General features: G+C 38.2%; 2 protein-coding genes across 2 annotated transcripts; both read right to left on the reverse strand.

The window, feature by feature from the left end:
• Window positions 1-2,924: 2,924 nt before the first annotated feature.
• Window positions 2,925-6,326, reverse strand: LOC134618654 (probable E3 ubiquitin-protein ligase RNF144A-A). The gene is made up of 5 exons (XM_063464149.1): window positions 6,243-6,326; window positions 5,218-5,309; window positions 4,988-5,088; window positions 3,946-4,101; window positions 2,925-3,861 (listed from the first exon to the last, which is right to left on the reverse strand). Exons 1-5 carry the CDS (start codon window positions 6,269-6,271, stop codon window positions 3,406-3,408), a joined length of 834 nt encoding a protein of 277 aa, XP_063320219.1. The 5' UTR covers window positions 6,272-6,326; the 3' UTR covers window positions 2,925-3,405.
• Window positions 6,327-10,917: 4,591 nt separating this feature from the next.
• LOC134618683 (uncharacterized) lies at window positions 10,918-18,681 on the reverse strand. The gene is made up of 5 exons (XM_063464190.1): window positions 18,593-18,681; window positions 18,233-18,327; window positions 17,971-18,071; window positions 11,479-11,634; window positions 10,918-11,396 (listed from the first exon to the last, which is right to left on the reverse strand). The coding sequence occupies exons 2-5, from the start codon at window positions 18,321-18,323 to the stop codon at window positions 10,953-10,955; spliced, it is 792 nt and encodes a 263-aa protein (XP_063320260.1). The 5' UTR covers window positions 18,324-18,327; window positions 18,593-18,681; the 3' UTR covers window positions 10,918-10,952.
• Between the last annotated feature and the right edge of the window lie 238 nt (window positions 18,682-18,919).

The following is an 18,919-nucleotide window of genomic DNA, read 5'->3' on the forward strand; positions in this document are numbered from 1 at the left end:
AGTATCACAGCGAGACTCGAGCAGCGGTTGTTGAAATGACGTGAAAAGCGGTGAACTGAGAAGACTTTTGTGGGCTGGAGTATATCTACTGAAGCAGTGGAGTACCATATCTTCAAATGCCTGGAAATAAGATTATTATAGGCTAACAAACGCAGTAACAGATACAACATTAAAGGATGGGCAGACGTGACACATGGATAAATAAAATCCTGTAACCGACACTAAGCCGGCTGCTTCAAAGCGAATGTCTGATCGATTGACAGAACAACTGCTGACCACACGGTGAAGATGAATAATCACGTGATTTCTTCTAAATCAAAGACGAGAAACGCCAGACTCCACTGACACACCGACACTCCACAACCTTTCTGATTGCTTCACTGCTATCAGCAGAACAACCGGACTTCCCCGAAATTACTGCTTTATAATTCTGAAAAGACGGTGATATTTTTAAATGTAGATTTACAGGCTTTTTTAATAAAATGGTTTAACACGAACAAGATAAAGAACAGTTTGTTTATATATTTCATATCCACACATGACCCGCAGACTCATTTAAAAACTAACGCTAAACTCTTGGTTTAGGTTTGCTGTGTAAGTCATAAGGAGACCATATGCAGTGTTTTCGATTAAAGCCATTGTGACTCACAGGAGATTATATTGAATTAACCTGTGCAGTGATTTTAAGAAGCCGGTCACGCGATACGATTCAAATTCAAATACAACAACAATAATAATAAAACTTATAAACAGTCGAAACTTTCATTCTTATATTTTTGTTACTTCCTAACAATCTAATCTTTTATTTGTATTTTAGAACCGTGTCAGTAACATCCACATTATTTTATTACCATAAGTAAACAAATAAACAAACGACATGTTTGCATTATGGTTTCTTTCTTAAAGCGAAACAACCCATTTCAGACGCATGTTTCCGGGTCTGCTGCTGTATAAAAAGAAATCGTAACCGCGCATAACATTCAGACGGAGACAGTGAAAGGAGCTCGCAGCTCCCCCCACACGATGTGTCGATATGACGTCGCAATTGTCTCGTCTTCAGGCGGGATGAAAACAGTCAGCTTGTACTCCAAACAGCAGCCCGTGCAACAACCGACGGTGGGCCAGCTGAAGAAGGAAGCGCTCAAAGCGTTTCCCACAGGTAGGCGAACCTGAAATAAGATATTTTAAAAAGAAACAATGTAGCAACCTGTTACACAACAACACAATACATTTAAATTATGCTGCCTATTTTTTAATAATCAAATATCTTAAAATATGATTTGTATGTTTAAAATTATTTTTAGAATTACGATCAGTTCAATTGTCAGTTGTTGAAACATTATAAACGTGAAACGGACGAGGCTGGTCCATAACCTGGAGACTGTCCGGAAGCATAGATAATGAAAGTGTTACTAACTGAACTGCTGTTCTCTGTGATGCGGCTGTAACGGAGGCATTTAAATAAGTCCAGTATTTTAATGCCCACGTTGAATGCGGGGAACATGTAGCCTGTTTGTTTTTTCTAAGGCTTGCGGAGTAACTTTCTGTTTTCCTTTTGTTACATGTGTAGAGAAATATTTGGGTGAAATCCGTCTGGTCGTTGAAGGAAAGCCCCTGGACGACGACTCTGCGTCGCTGTCAGACTGTAAAATCAAGCCCAACTCTGTTGTGCAGATGGTGACCAAGGTTCACGGAGGCTGACTGAGCTCCATCGTCGAGCTCCAACCGTTTAATACGGGACAAGGACAAAAATGCTTTTGTAGGCTGTTAAACCTGTGCAGTTATTTCGAGCTGTTTCTCAGGGTGTAAACAATTCATTAGCTACTTTTTTCTTTTTTCTCTTTTTTTGTTGTTGATAAATTGTGTGAGACACCAATTACAAATCGAAGAGTACAAACACCGGGAAATTAAATGCTCCATCTCATTGGCGTCTGTGCTCAGAGCCAATGAGACAATTATAAATAATAAATCAGTCATGTTAGCAATATCATTAGCATTACAGGACACCAAGAAATGAGAAAATGTAAAGGCACACAGAACAAGATCAAGAAAGTAAATAATGTATTGATTTTTATTATTTGTGCTTTGATGATGTCAATAAAAACAAACATATACCATTGTACTTGTCATGGACTGGATTGCACTTTTAGATTACTTATTTGCAAAAAGTTACGCAAGAAGTAAAATTCCAATTTGCTTTGTTTTAACTTGAATAAACTTTCTCAGAGGAGTCAGACTGTCATGTATATCATGTAAAATGATACATAAAAGCTTGATACTCATGATAAAGGCCCGTCATCAGAGTCAGAGTCAGAGAGACTTTATTCATCCCCAAGGGGCATGTACAGTGATTTGCATTTGAGGACTTTTCGCCCAATTTTCACCAACTATGTAAGCAAATAAAAAATGTTTGAAAATTGTTTAATCTCCATAAAATATCGTTTAAACTATACTGGAATCAAACTGAAACAAACAGAAACCTTAAATTAATTTAAAAAAAAACATTACTAAGATTACTTTCTTATTCAGAACAAAAACTGGTTTTACCGCCTTCCCAGCACAAAATGATAAAGTTTTTGTCTTCAACACAAATATAGGCAAGCTGCTGTACTAGTTGTTAATGTGGTGCTTCTAAGTAAAATGTGGTCACTACACTGGGACCACATTTTTAAAAGTAATATATTATCAAGGTAAACATTTTACATGGCACTTGGCTCTATGCAATGACATGGCAGAAAGAAAAAAAACTTCACTGGCTTATACTAAAAATGTTTTTGCAAACAACATTTTTACAATTTATTTGAATGAGCTGCATGTTTTGCATCTAAAGTTTTGGTTAAATATAACAAGGTTTTGCAAAACAAAAAGAATGTCTGTTTAACCTCATATTTAAAATGTATTTTTGAGATTTTACAAATCAGGCATAATACAGTTGTAAAGTTCACATTTGGTAGGAAATTTCTCATCAACAAACTACAACAACATTTTTTTAGCATTATATGATATGATATATTATTAGAGATAATTAGAGATAAATATTTCATTTAGTTCAGTCTGTTACTGTTATTGTCTTGGAGCAACTGTGACCACATAATTTCCTTAGGGATTATTACAGTATTCTGATTCTGAGTCACTGGTGAATATGTTTATGATCCAGTCATCATGCCAAAATTTTCATTTGTCCAATACTTTGACTTATGTTCAGTTACCTGCAACATTAAAGGCATTCCAATCAGCCTCAACTGCTCTTTGTAATTACACCAAATTATCTAATGCCAGATGAATGCTATGATATATATAATGATAATATAATAATTATCATATATTTTAAAGTGCATCAACTCCACTTTCATGACACTTTCACATCAAAACAAAGTGAAGTTTGTTGGCTTTGTGTTGTTACTATTATTTCTTTTGCCATACAGGTATAGATGTCTGTCTGGGGGCCACTCCACTGGAGCAAGGTGCAGAAATGCCACTTGTTCTGGTGCATTCAGTGAAGATCTTCAGGCACACAAAACAGAACTTCACCTTACATCGAGGACAAACAAGAGATTTACAATGCCTTTTGCTGTGCTCCACCAGTAACCCACAGGTGGGACAGGCACGGACAGTGGGACACCCGTTGACTCCCTTCACTGAATCAAAGATGATATCGGGGCATTCTTTTAGCGTTTTCAGTGACTGGTTGCAGCAGCCACGATTTCCACAGCGGTCTTTCCGAGGCCGTGCACCCTTCCACTCCCTCAAACACTGCCAGCAGAATTCAAAGGGCTGTCCTTTATCTGCTGTGCACACTTTACAGAGGACATTCAAACATGATTCATTCTCTCTCGTCACAGTGGATCCGCATACAGGACACTACATGGAGACAGAAGAATGACGTTTAACACTAATAACAAATTTCCATTTACAGTAAATATAATATGTTAATGAGACACTTACAAATCTGATGATAAGCATCTGCATGGCAGCGTTGGATTCCAGGGTTTTTCTGAAGTACTCAGTTTCTTCAGGGGTCAGAAGAGCCATTTTAACAACCTCTGCCAAAGTCCACTCAGCGCTGCAACCAGACCCACCACACACAAACCTGCTTTCACCCTTTATTGGAATAATGAGATGTAAAAGGATTATTAGATTCGCATGTTCGAAACAAAACACCAAACAACTTGATGAACTGGATTTTTGTTGTTTCAGTTAAACTTACATTATTAAAACAATAAATATCATATTGTGGATAAGAGTTGCTCTGTAATTCATTAACTTATTAGCTAATAAAAGAAATTATATCATAAGCATTTTTTTTTCATGTAGCTAATAACTGCATTGCTAGATATGCAATGGTTTGATAAAACACTGAAAAGGTCACAGCTGGATAAGCACAGGTGTAATTCAACGCTACACTGAAGTCTAAAGATAAAATTTACAGGTTTCAGGTTAAGATTTTTGATACAGGCTTTAACAGCATTCATTAGCTGTTCGTCTAGCTTTTGGTACTTTTTTTCCAAAAACGTGTGACATGCAAAAGAATAAAATGATTTATTTTAAAAGGAAAAAAAGTGGCTTTAAGGTTGTTTAGAAGAGCACGGTTTAAACCCAGGAAAGATCTATCAGTCTCTTGGATGTGTGATTTCTTGAAGTGCCTCACAGGTGCTAGTTCAACACGAGGTGATTATAGGCCCTAAAATGTTGTGTACACACTGTTGAGTGATGTGTCTGCAGACCAAATAAAGAGCGCTTGCAGTGCATTATGTTTAAAATAAGATATGATAATAGATCAGGTATTATTTTCATCACTTACACACGTGTGTACTCGTATGTTGTGGTAGGATTAAAAATATTATCTTGTGTAATTTATTATATAATTTATCCCAAAATCAGAAACCTGGCACCACGCCGGATGCCTTCTGTTATTTATTTAGATATATTTTTATTTATGCTGATTTTATTTGATTTATTTTAACAAAGACAACCTTCAGTGGCCTACCTGGTCCAACAACCTGCGACACCAGTTGGTGAGAGAGGTCGGGGTCACAGCGTGACCACAGGACATCTGAGCTCTGAGAGATTTGAAGCCTTCACACAAAACTGAGAACAATCACACACAAATTCAAGAATAAACGTTTTGTGACATTGGTTTATGTGAGTTGGTTAAAATGATTTTCACCGTTATTATTGTAATTATTCTCATTATTGCTGCACCCAAGTAATACTTACAGTCCAAATCATCCTCTCTATCGACAAATTTAAATGTTAGGTCGAGAGGGTCATAACACTTCTCCTGTTTTGTTATATTTGAGGCCATCAGTCTGCGAAACAATAACAGAAAACTTTCAGTGTCACTTCAAAGAGACAACCCCCCTTGAGCAGTGTGTGTGTGTGTGTGTGTGTATGTGTGTGTGTGTGTGTGTGTGTGTGTGTGTGTGTGTGTGTGTGTGTGTGTGTGTGTGTGTGTGTGTGTGTATTTTCGATTTTATATATTTCGAAACGAACACTTCGAATAAGTTACAGTCGGGGCTGGACTGGGACAAAAAAAACGACAAAAAAAGGCATTGAGTTATTGAAACAGGTTTTAATCAGATTGGTTGTTGCTGGGTTATTTCTCAATTACACTGAAATGCAGCATATCATGATTTAAAGCCACACTTCGGCTTTTAGTGAGATCCTTGAATCTGTCACTTCCTAATGACGTCTCTCCAACTCTTTAAGTTTTCCCTCCTCAACAGCACCCCTGCAGATAATATCTCTGTTCTTTTGACATATTTGGTACATCTATTTTTAGTTCTTTTTTATTTTTCGGTTTCAGTTTCTCAGCTCCATCTTTTCAGAACTTTTTTCCACTCTAAACTCGAGCGCACGAGCGCACAGGGAAGGTAGGGGAGGTCCCGGTTGCGTAAAGAGATTTTATTGGACGACACAGTGTCGGTAATGAAAATGAACGAATGGGCTGCTCACACTTCGGAGGCCCTTGAACTGATCCATCGCCCTGCCGGTGTGCCAAATTACCACCTTAGCCCTGGTAACAGTAAGTTCTGAACTTTCAGTATTTTTATTCACAGGCTTTATGTTTTAGTATCACTGTGACGTCAGACCGTCAGACACTAAATGATCGAAGTAAAGAGCGAACTCTCCGGTCCGCAGTTTCTAACCATAACAAAAAGTCGTTACCAGTGAAATCAGACTATTGAACATGTAACCAAAAGGAACACGCGCATGAGTGAGTGAACCACGCTGAGTGTTACCTGTGCAGGAAACCCGTGAATCCAGCCATCGTCGATCTTGCTGCGGGACACGCACGGTGCAGGCAAAAGACGTGTGGCGCTGCGATGAGCCTAGTAACAGCTGACTCTGAGTGACGTCAACACAAACGTGTGGCCGGATTTGTTTATTATATACAGTTTAATGTGCAAGCTATTACTAAAACATTAAAAGGTGAACAGACAGCAGGTCTATGAATCAACAACAATGACGACAAACTATCAAACCAACAAAGTGAACCTAGCATCACGTTAAAATTAATCATAAAGAAAGAAAGTGATTTCTTTTAACGATAATAATGATAGTGAAACTAAATTAGATATGAAACTTACCTAACAGCGAAGTCCTGAACAAACAAACAAACAAACAATCTTTATTATTTGTCACATACAGTATCATACAGAGTACAATGTGTAGTGAATGTTCTTGTGTCCGTGCTGCGGACAGGCTGCAGACAAAGCCGTGCAGAAGGATCGTTTGGCATGTTTCTCTGATAACGCGTTTGTTATGAGCTGAACAACTATTTAGAGACAGCCCATCTCAGTGACTAATACGCTCTCAACTCACCTGACTTTAACAGAACTCGAAGGAGCTCTTCAGACTCACACACCAGACAAACACAATGTGCAAGTACAGCTTGTCTGTCCGCTCACCTGCAGGTGAGTTGGGGGTTATCAAATTAAATCACTCCAAAAAGCAGCAGAAGACCGTGAAAGACTTGAAGATCAAAGCAGCGCAACTGTTTCCAAAGAAAGGTAAGCCCAACAACTCAAAACAGATCGAAAGAGAAACTATGGACAAGAAATAGTTGACAAGTAGTGAAGCTATGTGTCGAGTGATCGTGTAGCAATCTAATGAAAATGAAGACAATTAAATGACACAGACTCATTCAAATGTCCTCATTTATTTCATGGATCTTTTAAATTATCTTTTTTTTTTTAAACTGTATCAAGTGTTTATTGTCAAAACTCTTTCGGTTCAGTTTGGTTTTCATTATGTTCCGTGTCAGTTTCAGTTTGTTTTATTGTTATGCGAGGTATTTGCGTGGTGCAAGATTCACGAAGCACAATAATACGACACAACTTCAAACACACATTCAAGTGGACATCTCAGTGTTACTGTGTTTTCGTCGCACAAACTGTGAGTGCACACTTTGGTTTATGAAGCGGGTGAAATAAATGTTTTTCACACTTAGTTGAGTTTTAGTTAAGCAATGGCCAAAGTCATGTGCTGTCTGAGTGCAACTTAAAAATAATAATCTTCAGTGGTGTTCAGGGACATGATATAATTATTTGTCACATCTTTATATATTTAGTGAGGTTCTCTCTCTCCTGTGTTGTCTGTGTAGGATATCTTATGGCTGAATTCCGGCTGATTGTCTCTGGGAAGCCGCTGGATGATGACTCTGCATCTCTGTCTGAATATGGGATCAAACCCTCGTCTGTGGTGCAGATGGTGGCGAAGGTCCACGGAGGCTGACAGACATCATCATCGACGCATTCAACTCCATCCAAAAGATTCATCTCAGGACTGAAATATGATACACCAAAGGACGCAATGCATGATCTTTGCTAGCTGGGACTAAACTGTGCCATCTTTGATCTTTGGTTCTCTTCTACACCTTTGGGTTTCCTTTAGATTTTAAGACTTTTATCATACCTATATAGACTTCAGCACTAATTTATTATCACAAGTTGTAAATTATGTACTAATAGGGCATAATAATATTTCTTTCTTTTTTTTTAAATTTCTCTTTTTGTTTCATTAATAGCCTTTGTAACTTACTAGTAGTTGAAATACCAAAAGCTGACAACAAATGTACGGTTACGCAGCAGCCCCATGAATATCAGTGTTCCTAAAAAAAAGTGATACTGAGATCATTGGTTAATATTTACTTATCTTGACTTTCCAGCTGATTCCCATAAATGCTCTGCTTTCATCTTATTTAAAAATAAATTCAATGATTATTGAATTTAACCCATTGTGCTCATTTGTAGCTCTGTATTTTTATTCTTGGACTCTTGTGGAGTAGCCTTGCTTTACTTATCCAAACATACCCTGTGTGAAAAAGTAATTACCCATAAACCCGAAAACCGGATTGCATCAAAAACTGCAATCGAGTGTTTATGATAACTGACAATGAGTCTTTTACATCACTGTGGAGGAATTTTGGCTACATTGCAGGGTTTACAAGCATTAGCATCCTGTTTAAGGTCATGCACCTTAAAGCAACTCAATCTGATTTAAGTCCAGGCTTTGACTCGGACACTCCAAAACATTAATTTGGGGTTTTTTAATCCACTCAGAGGTGGACCTGCTGCTGTCAGCTGATTGTCCTGATGCATAACACAAGTGAACTTTATGGGATGAACTGATGGTTGGACATTCTCATTCAGGATTTTCTCGTAGAGCGCAGAATTCATGGATTCATCAGTTACAGCAGGTCATCCTAAGGCACCAAAGCAGTTCAGACCATTACACTGCTACCAACGCGTATATGTTGGTATGATGTTCTTTTTATGAAATGCCGTGTTACCATTTTCCAGGCAGAAAAATAACAAATGTATTCTATGGTAACATTTAAATAAACCTTTTGTAGCCGGAGGGGCTACTCGCTTTTCCTTTCTCTCTCGCCCCCACTTGCTCTACTGCTCTCTCTCTCTCTCTCTCTCTCTCTCTCTCTCTCTCTCTCTCTCTCCTGTGCTTGCTCCCGTTGCGCGCTTACGTCAACTAGGAGCCCACCTGTATATTGATTACAGGGCGGCGTTTACCTGTATAAAGGGAAGCAAGGGTTTTCTCGTTGGATTATTTCCTCCCGAGCTTCTGGTACGCTATAGCGGTAGACGCTGGCTGTTGGTTAAATTACTGAGGCGATCAAGTCGTGCGATTGCTACAGGTAGGTCTCCCCTTCGATTTCTGATTTCTCCCTAATGTCGGCAATTAGTAGTTATATTTCTGCGGCCCGCTACAGCGCGGCTGTTTTTCTTTCCTTTGCTCCAGCCGTGGTGAGGAGACGCGTGAGTGCATCCGCCGTGCAGTACAGCGCCTCCAAGTTCTGGGGTAAGCCGCTTATTTTATAGCTGCTAGTTTTGTAAATTAAAGAAGACTAAGGTTAGTTTTGCCTTTTTCTTATTTGTAGGGTTTGATTGCTGCCGTGCCCTCTCGGGGACCAACCGCCTGCTTTGGTTACGCAGAGAGTCGGGCACCTGCCCTGCTGCTGTCTTGTCTTGTCTTGTTGACTTTGTTATATTACGGTTAATCTGCGGCGGCCCAGTTTTCCCTTGTAGCTTGCTTTGCCACGCCCTTTTGGACTATTGTTCGCTCCAGCTTTCGTGGCTGGCCGGGGCGATTCTCGGCCGTATATTGGGCCGGTTATATGAACTGGTCCTGCCTTTCCCCTTTCTTCCAGCTGTGGGAAGTTGTGTGAGACCGAGCAGACCAAGGACAATCGGACCCAGCACCAGCTGTGGGCTGGTTCGCCGAGCGAAAGTATTTTTAATCGGTGCTCTGTGGTGTATAACTGGGTGTGTTGTATCACCGACTTTTGTTTTCTTTTAATTGTTTCTTTCTTTTGTTTCGTAGGTTGAGAGCCTGTTGATGTCCCATGTTTTTATTTATTTTAGCGAACTAAGGATCTACCAGCGGCCGTGGGACCTTAGGTGGCGGGTCGTTTTCCACACTTCTTTTGTTGTACAGCACCAGGTGAATAGACTATAGTAGTGTTTTTTTTTTTGTTTTTTGTTTTTTTGTTTTTTGTGTGGTTTTCTTTTGGTCCACCGCTGCTGGTAAGTCCCAGTTGTATTTATTTTTATTGTAATTTGGGACACCGTTTTAGATATTCAGTGCGCTGTTTTGTTTTTCATTTTACATTAATAAATAAAATTGTGTTCATATTTGAGTTGGCCTCAGTGTGCATCCTTGAACCTGTGCGAGCGTTGTTTTAGTTACATTTTATTTTTTATAGTTCATATTTCCTGGGGGCTAGAATTTCCCCCCCCCCAGGTGGCGTTGTCATTTTTATTATTTCTTTTAGAACCCCGCCGACCACTTGGTCACACTTTTGTTGTGTATTGTGCTTTTGATTACCTGCCAAAATCCTATCTCAGTAGTTCACTTACTATGCAGGCTGCATGGTTTTAAAAATCATTCGTCTCTGGCAGCACCTGTGACTGCTCTAATTAACACGCCTCGTGTACAGAGTGAACAGTGCCATCTGTTGGCTGAAGGTGAAAATACAAAAACACGTTTTCTACTTTGATTAAGCATAACAAGGTTTCAAGAAACTAAACATTGATTACTTAAACATTTTAGAAAAAACTAAGCAGTCAACCTTATACGACCTGAGTAGTATAAGTGCTAACTATCATGACGCTAATGCTAAAGAAGCAGCAGACAACATAAAATAACTAAATGTTGAGGAATCTATGATTAACCTTACTTCAAATTTATGACTGAATAACATTTTTCAGGTTCATTGTCGTTATGATTCAGACATAATGCAGCCGTAAAGATCACATTTGGTAGCAAATTTCTCATCAAGAAAACCAACACTGATTATATCTGATAACTGTTCCAACAGAACAGATAATTATAAAAAAAAGTAATTTAAAAAAAAACAACATGGTATATTATTACAGAAAAGGCACTCTCACACCTCACACACTTGAGCTTTGTCTTTTTCATTATTACTTCTCCTATACAGGTACAGATGTCTGTCTGGGAGCTACACCACTGGAACATGGTCTAAAGTAGTCACTGGTTTTAATACATTTAGTATAGCTCTTCAGGCACACAAAACAAAACTTAACCTTACATCGAGGACAAACAACAAATTTACAATGCCTTTTGCTGTGCTCTACCAGGAAGCCACAGGTGGGACAGGCACGGACAGAGGGACACCCACGGACTCCCCTCACAGAATCAAAGGTGATATCTGGGCAGGTTTGTAGTGTTTTTAGTGACTGGTTACAGCAGCCATCATTTTCGCAGTGGTCCTTCCGAGGCCGTGCACCCTTCCATTCCTTCAAACACTGCCAGCAGAATTCAAACGGCCGTCCTTTTACTGCTGTGCACACTTTACAGAGGACGTTCAAGTCTGATCCATTCTCTCTCGTCACAGTGGATCTGCATTCAGGACACTACATGGAGACAAGAGAGTGACAGCATTTAATACATAACAAAATTTCTATAATAAATATAATATGTTAACGAGACACTTACAGCTTTGGTAATAAGCGTCTGCCTGGCAGCGTTGAATGTCAAAGTTCTTCGGAAATCCTCAATTTCTTCAGGGTCCAGAAGAGCCATTTTCCAAACCTCTGCAAAAGTCCACTCAGCACTGCAACCAGACCCGCCACACACAAACCTGCTTTCACCCTTTTTTAAAATAGTAAAAGAGAAATTATTTATTTGACTCATGTTGTAAACAAACCACCAAAGACTATGATGAATTGGAATTAAATCATTTTTACCGGTTAAACTAAAATTATTAAAACTATAAACTCTATATTACAGTGGTATTCTCTAACTTATCAGCTTATGATACATATCATATAATAAACAAAATATTTCTTTCTACATCTCAGAACTGCGTTGCTAAATATTCTGTTGTTTTATTGAAACACTAGTGATTTTTGTGCCGGGGTGAAACTAAAATCTATCATTATGTCATTATGTCCATGTTGTAGCACATAGAAATGTTGAGTTAATATTTGCAGATACATTATCTGTGTAACTATGTCTTCGCTCTAACTTTTGTTGAAAATGTGATTTATGTAATACTGAGCAGATCATTTCAAGTATGTGGCATATTTTACACTGGTAAGCTAGTTGATTAAATCATAAACATATCTTAATTACAGTATAATATAAGTGCAGGTTTAATTGTGGTGCTGTTAGGGATGCTGCTGACATGTAAGTCATTGTGTCTATATCAAGATTTTAGCCTAATGGTAAGGAGAAATATTTGTGTCTTTCTTTAACATTCAGATCCTCAGAGATTATTAGAGATCAACAGGGGCTCATGAGCTAGAACCAAATTAAGGGCTCTAAAACCTGCACAGGAAAAATATCCCATATTTCGCCTGTGATCACACACTTTGGTTTTCCAATGCAGAGGAATGGCCAACAAAAGTAAAGACTTCACTGAGGGGAAAAAGGATGAAGATGCAAGCTGGTGATGATCCAGTGCAGCTGGTCTGAGAACATGAAGAAAAACCCTGTTCAACTACTCCACAGAAACAAGGTGAGTTTCATGTTATGATTTATTTTAGTTTTTCAAGGTACATGTGTTACTTCAATAATAAACTGCTCACGGTCTCTTTTATCCCTACTGCATCTTGTCTCCTTAATGGCAAATAACTGTCCTTGACTTTCTATCACTATTATTGTCATTATTATTTTATAGTATTGTTCTGTTTATTTTTATCCTGCTGCTGAACTAATTTCCCCTTGTGGGACAATAAAGAAATTGAATTGAATTGAATTCATATTACAACTGAATGCTGTTATGTGTACGATGACCAAAACCAAACTATGTTATTGCTTGCTGGATTTCAATAGAAGAGTATACAAATCCATTAAATTTTCATTTGTTTTCAAGTCATTTTCCGCCTCAACTTGCTCAGTATTAAACTTTGTAAAGTATTAAACCAAGTCTTTGTACTTCTTCCAAGCACTTTGTTCTTCAATATGTGCCTTTCTCTTTTTTGTATATATTCCTCTAGTACTCTAGTTTGTATACATTACTCTTGTTTGTATGTAATTCTCCTGTTTGTTATTTATTTCTGCTGTCTTGTTATTATATTTTATACCAGCACATCTCACTATTCATCATTGATTGAAGAAAATAAGAACAACCGTAGGTTTCTCTTCAGCATCATAGCCAGGCTGACAAAAAGTCAGAGCTCTGTTAAGCCAACCATTCCTTTAACGTGAACTAGCAATGAATTCATGAATTTCTTCTCAAATTAGACAAAAAAATACTCATAATCATCTCACAGATGTTACATTATGTAAAGTTACTTTCAGTACCTCTGATATTTATCTAGTCTTTTTCCTCAACTGATCTTTCTGAGTAAAGTTCTGTATTTATTTCCTCCAAACCTTTAACGTGTCTTTTAGACCCCATTCCTACAAAACTGCTCAAAGAAGTCCTGCCATTAATTAATGCTTCAATCTTAAATATGATCAACCTATCTCTAATAATCAGCTATGTAGCTGGCAGTAGTTAAACCATTACTTAAAAAGCCATCTCTTGGCCCAGCTGTCTTAGCTAAAAAATCCTTGAAAGAGTAGTTGTCAAACAGCTAACAGATCATCTGCAGAGGAATAGCTTATTTGAAGAGTTTCAGTCAGGTTTCAGAGCTCATCACAGCACAGAAACAGCTTTAGTGAAGGTTACAAATGATCTTCTTATGGCCTCTGACAGTGGACTCATCTCTGTGCTTGTCCTGCTAGACCTCAGTGCAGCGTTCGATACTGTTGACCATAATATCCTATTAGAGCGATTAGAACATGCTGTAAGTAATACAGGTACTGCACTGCAGTGGTTTGTATCATACTTGTACAACAGATGACACACAACTTTATCTTTCCATGAGGCCAGATAACACAAACCAATTTGTTAAACTGCAGGAATATCTTAAAGACATAAAGACCTGGATGACCTCTAATTTTCAGTTTCTAAATTCAGGTGAGAATTAGAATGTTGTACTGAGATTCTTACTCTGGATGGCATTACCTTGGCCTCCAGTAACACTGTGAGGACCCTTGGAGTAATTTTTGACCAAGACATGTCCTTCAATGCACATATTAAACAAAAATTTAGGACTCCTTTCTTCCATTTGCGCAATAAAATTAGAAATATCCTGTCTCAGAGTGATGCTGAAAAACTAGTTCATGCATTTATTACTTCCAGGCTGGACTACTGTAATTCATTATTATCAGGAAGTCCTAAAAACTCCCTGAAAAGCCTTCAGTTAATCCAAAATGCTGCAGCAAGAGTACTGACAGGGACTAGAAAGAGAGAGCAGATTTCTCCTGTATTGGCTTCCCTTCATTGGCTTCCTGTTAAATCCAGAACTTCATTCAAAAGCCTGCTCGTCGCATACAATTACTTGAATAATCAGATCCCATCTTACCTTAATGACCTTGTAGTACCATATCACCCTATTAGAGCACTTCGCTCTCGCACTGCAGGCCTACTTGTTGTTCCTAGAGTATTAAAAAGTAGAATGGGAGGCAGAAACTTCAGTTTTCAGGCCCCTCTTCTGTGGAACCAGCTTCCAGTTTGGATTCGGGAGACAGACACTATCTCTACTTTTAAGATTAGGCTTAAAACTTTCCTTTTTGGTAAAGCATATAGTTAGGGCTGGACCAGGTGACCCTGAATCCTCCCTTAGTTATACTGCAATAGGTGTAGGCTGCCGGGGGATTCCCATGATGCATTGAGTATTTCTTCTTCATTCACCTTTCTCAGTAACTATGTGTTAATAGACCTCTCTGCATTCAATCATTACTTATTATTAATCTCTGGCTCTCTTCCACAGCATGTTTTCTGTCCTCTCTTCCTCCCCTCATGGCAGATGGCCGCCCCTCCCTGAGCCTGGTTCTGCCGGAGGTTTCTTCCTGTTAAAAGGGAGTTTTTGCTTCCCACTGTCCCCAAAGTGCTTGCTAATAGGGGGTCATGTGATTGTTGGGTTTTTCTCTGTATTGTGTTATTGTAGGGTCTACCTTACAATATAAAGTGCCTTGAGGGGAATGTTGTTGTGATTTTTGCATCAATAAAATTAAACTGAATTGAATTCCTTCTTTTTTTCCTCTGAAGAAATCCTGACCAGGAGGAACAACACAGTTGAGAGCATCTTGAGCACAGCGGAGAAAAAGGTGTGCAGTGAGGATGATTTTTTAACTATTAACTTTAAGTGTTGTTACTGTTAAGGAGTTGTGGACACTGGAGGAGTGTGGACACAGATCCTTATTCACTTAGCCGCTGTTTACAGTTTAAAATGTCTTCATCAAAACAAGCACTTCTGATGGTACTTTGCTCCTCATTGTTTTTGAAAAGCAAGAGCAGGCAAAACAAATCCAGTAAATGCACTTATATCTGTAAGTTTACCACAACCCAACACTTTAAATAACGTTCTGTCGAATACTGCTGATGTGTCACAAATGCACAAAGTGTTCGTGGGTGTCAGAGCCAGGGTGTAACAATGTAATACTGGACATAATACAGAGACATAGTTGTATTCTCTGAGATTAAATATTTGATTAATTTAGAAACTTAGAAACTTGTTTTTGCATTTTGACCACCTGTCTGTGAAACACCTATGTTATAACACTCTGTCTTAATATATTTTTATTTTAATGTTTTAATCTGTGAATTTCATTTTTTAATGTATGAGAGAAAAGTCCTGTCAGCCCTATGCTGAGAGAGCATCCAACCACCCTGTTCTAATGACCACAAATTTCAGGAGCACCTTCCTTAAATCTGTTTAGTTTTATTCAAATAGCCCCACTTAACAGTCAACAATTTTTGTCTTAGGACATTCTAAGGTAATCAAGGACAAATGTTCACTCAGATTCATTCATGAAGTGAAAGCAGTTTTGTAATCAACGCTGAGTTTTGAGCCATGACTGGCTACATATGTATACAATATCACGAGTAGATGGACATGGATGTAAACTGCAACTTAACTGTTTGGCTGACTGCAAGGCAGTGATTCTAGCTTAAAGGTACTCTGGATATAATTAAATATTGTCAGATGTTTGTCAGGTGTCCTGTTGAATGCATGTATATGAAAACATTTACATGAGGACAAACTGATTTCAAGAAAAATTAAAATGCTCACATTTTCGAGTTTGCGAGTTATTTTGTTCATTGCAATGGAAAATATCTATTATTCTCATTTAAAGTATTTAAGTGTTTATGCATATGCTTAGTTGTGACACTGCACAGTGGAAGTTTCTAAAACGAGATGAACTTGTTTCACCCTCAGTAGTTGGAGAAGACAACTCCCTTTGCAGCTGCTGATAACGCCAAGGGCACAAAACAGCTTACCCACTGTTTCGTTAGGTTGCATAGCAAGCTTCATGATGTGTGGTATGATCAGTTTGTGACTTCCTCCCTCTTCCTTGGAATGTATAAAGGAGTGGGAGCACCACTTGTGTTTCAGAACGCTCATGACTGTAGAACTGTGTTGTTTGATGTGTGTTAGCTCTCCTGCATGCAGTAATAAAATAGCTTGACCACAGCTGACTTTGTTGCAGACTTTATTAACAGAAAATTCCACCATATCATCTATTAGCTGTTTAGTCATTTTATGATGAGATGGATGCTGTCATTATATTTTAGTATAGTTTTTGAGTTGAGGAGAATAAAAGAATATTTAACATTAAATGTACCTGTGTTGTTGTGTACTAAGTACAAATTAATTTAAAAAGCTAAAACAAGAAGAATGAATTTTTTACCAAATTGTGTGTGACAGAATTTTTCTTTTTACTGTTAACAGAAAATCCATCTGTGAATGTCTGAATAAAAACAGAAAATGTCCTGGCAGAAAGTTTTCAGGACATTTAAAAAAAAATTGCCAGGCATTCATTACCTGCTCATCTAGTTTTAAGTAGTTTTTTTCCCAAAAACTTGTGAAATGCAAAAGAGTAAAGAGATTTCTCAAAAAACCTTTCATATTGCTGTGGACTTGACACCGAAGAGAGGGGACACAGAAACAAGACCTAAGAACTACTAGAGCTTAGAAATACAGAACCAAAAACTAAAAGACTAGTGATAAATCATGATGAAATCAAAGCACAATAAATAATACAAAAATCAAAATGCCGAGTCACCAACCCAGGATCGTGACAATGAGGCTCTTGGATGTGTAATTTTATGCTGTGTATCACAGGTGCTGATTCAACACGTTATGTTATTCATATCAGTGTTAATTAATATATTAAAAAATGTATGGAGCATGGTAGGAGGACCGAAATGATCAAAAGGTGTAGTTCATAGTCCTGTTCTGCTTACTAAACTATTCTTTGAAGACACATACGTTTGGAAAGCAGCTGATCAGAAACAGCAACCAAACCTTTCTTTATCTGCATCATCTCAGATGATGCACTGAAATGTTGTGTACACACTGATGAGTCATGCGTCTGCAGCATTTGTGTTAAATATTGAGAAACTCCCATTTATGAAACTTTCACTTAACTAAAGCAAGAGTTGCATTATATAAATGCTACAAGTGACAACAACGCAGGCAAAAATCAGAGCTGAAAATTTCTGTCCCATTTTATTAGTTCCTTGAAAGCAGAGGCGGTTTCTATTGAGGTAAGTTAAGTGCACCACTCCCTCTATTGACTTCAGTTAGTGTTGCTCACCCAACAGTCTTTCTCTCGCTCTTTCTCACCTATATGAATATAATCATTCCAATAAAATGGTATTTATTTCATTGCACTTTGGATCTTTTTGTTTAAGTGAATTAATATGTTTTCTGCATTTATCCACATGTGTGCTTATAAAACTGTGGGTGGCAGCATTAAAACTATTAACTTTTATAATTATAAGGCCCAAAGTATTCACTCATTATCTTATTTATCCCAAAATTTACCACGCCTGATTCCTTCTGTTATTTATTTATTTATTTAGGAATTTTCATTTATGTTGCTTTTTTAATTCATTTATTTTAACACAGTCAACCTTTAGTCACCTACCTGGTCCAACAACCTGCGACACCAGTTGGTGAGAGAGGTCGGGGTCACAGCGTGACCACAGGACATCTGAGCTCTGAGAGATTTGAAGCCTTCACACAAAACTGAGAACAATCACACACACACAGGAATAAACGCTAATGTCGACTTTTTTTTACATTGCATAATGTGAATACAAATACTTACAATGATTTTATTTTATTATTTCTAAACAATAATTTAACATCACTGACACCAGTTTGAAAAATGTCCAAGTGATACTTACAGTCCAAATCATCCTCTCTATCAACAAACTTGACTGTTGGGTCATTCGGATTATAACACTTCTCCTGTTTTGTTGTCATATTTGAGGTCATCAGTCTGCGAAACAATAAACAAACCAGAATGTGCACTTTAGTGGTGTGTGTGTGTGTGTGTGTGTGTGTGTGTGTGTGTGTGTGTGTGTGTGTGTGTGTGTGTGTGTGTGTGTGTGTGTGTGTGTGTGTGTCAGACAGAGAGAGCGAACACTCCGGTGTTTCCAACAGTAACGAGAAGTGCGATCATAACAGTCGTTACCAGTGAAATCACACCTTTGAATATCCAACCAAGTGTAACACACATCACTGAGTGAACCACGCTGTGTTACCTGTGCAGGAGAGCCGTGAATGCGGCCAGTGTCGATCTTTTTGCCGGACGCTCTGGATACAGCCTGAAGAGGTTGTGCGCAGTGGCGAACTGAGCAACTGCTAACCAAACGGTAGGAGGAGTCAGCATTTTTTTTATAAGAAAATGATAGTGAAAGTAAATTAGATGCGGAACCTCCCTGGCGGTCCTGAAGCATGTTTTGGTTTGTTTGTGTGATAAAGCTTTTGTTGTGGGCTGCTAATACGCTCTCACCTCATCTGACCTTTCACAGAACCAGAAGTAGCTCTTCAGCCTCACACACGATCCAAGCAAACATAATGTGCAGGTA

The sequence above is a fragment of the Pelmatolapia mariae genome, linkage group LG3_W, assembly GCF_036321145.2.
Source record: "Pelmatolapia mariae isolate MD_Pm_ZW linkage group LG3_W, Pm_UMD_F_2, whole genome shotgun sequence".
Lineage (NCBI taxonomy): Eukaryota > Metazoa > Chordata > Actinopteri > Cichliformes > Cichlidae > Pelmatolapia > Pelmatolapia mariae.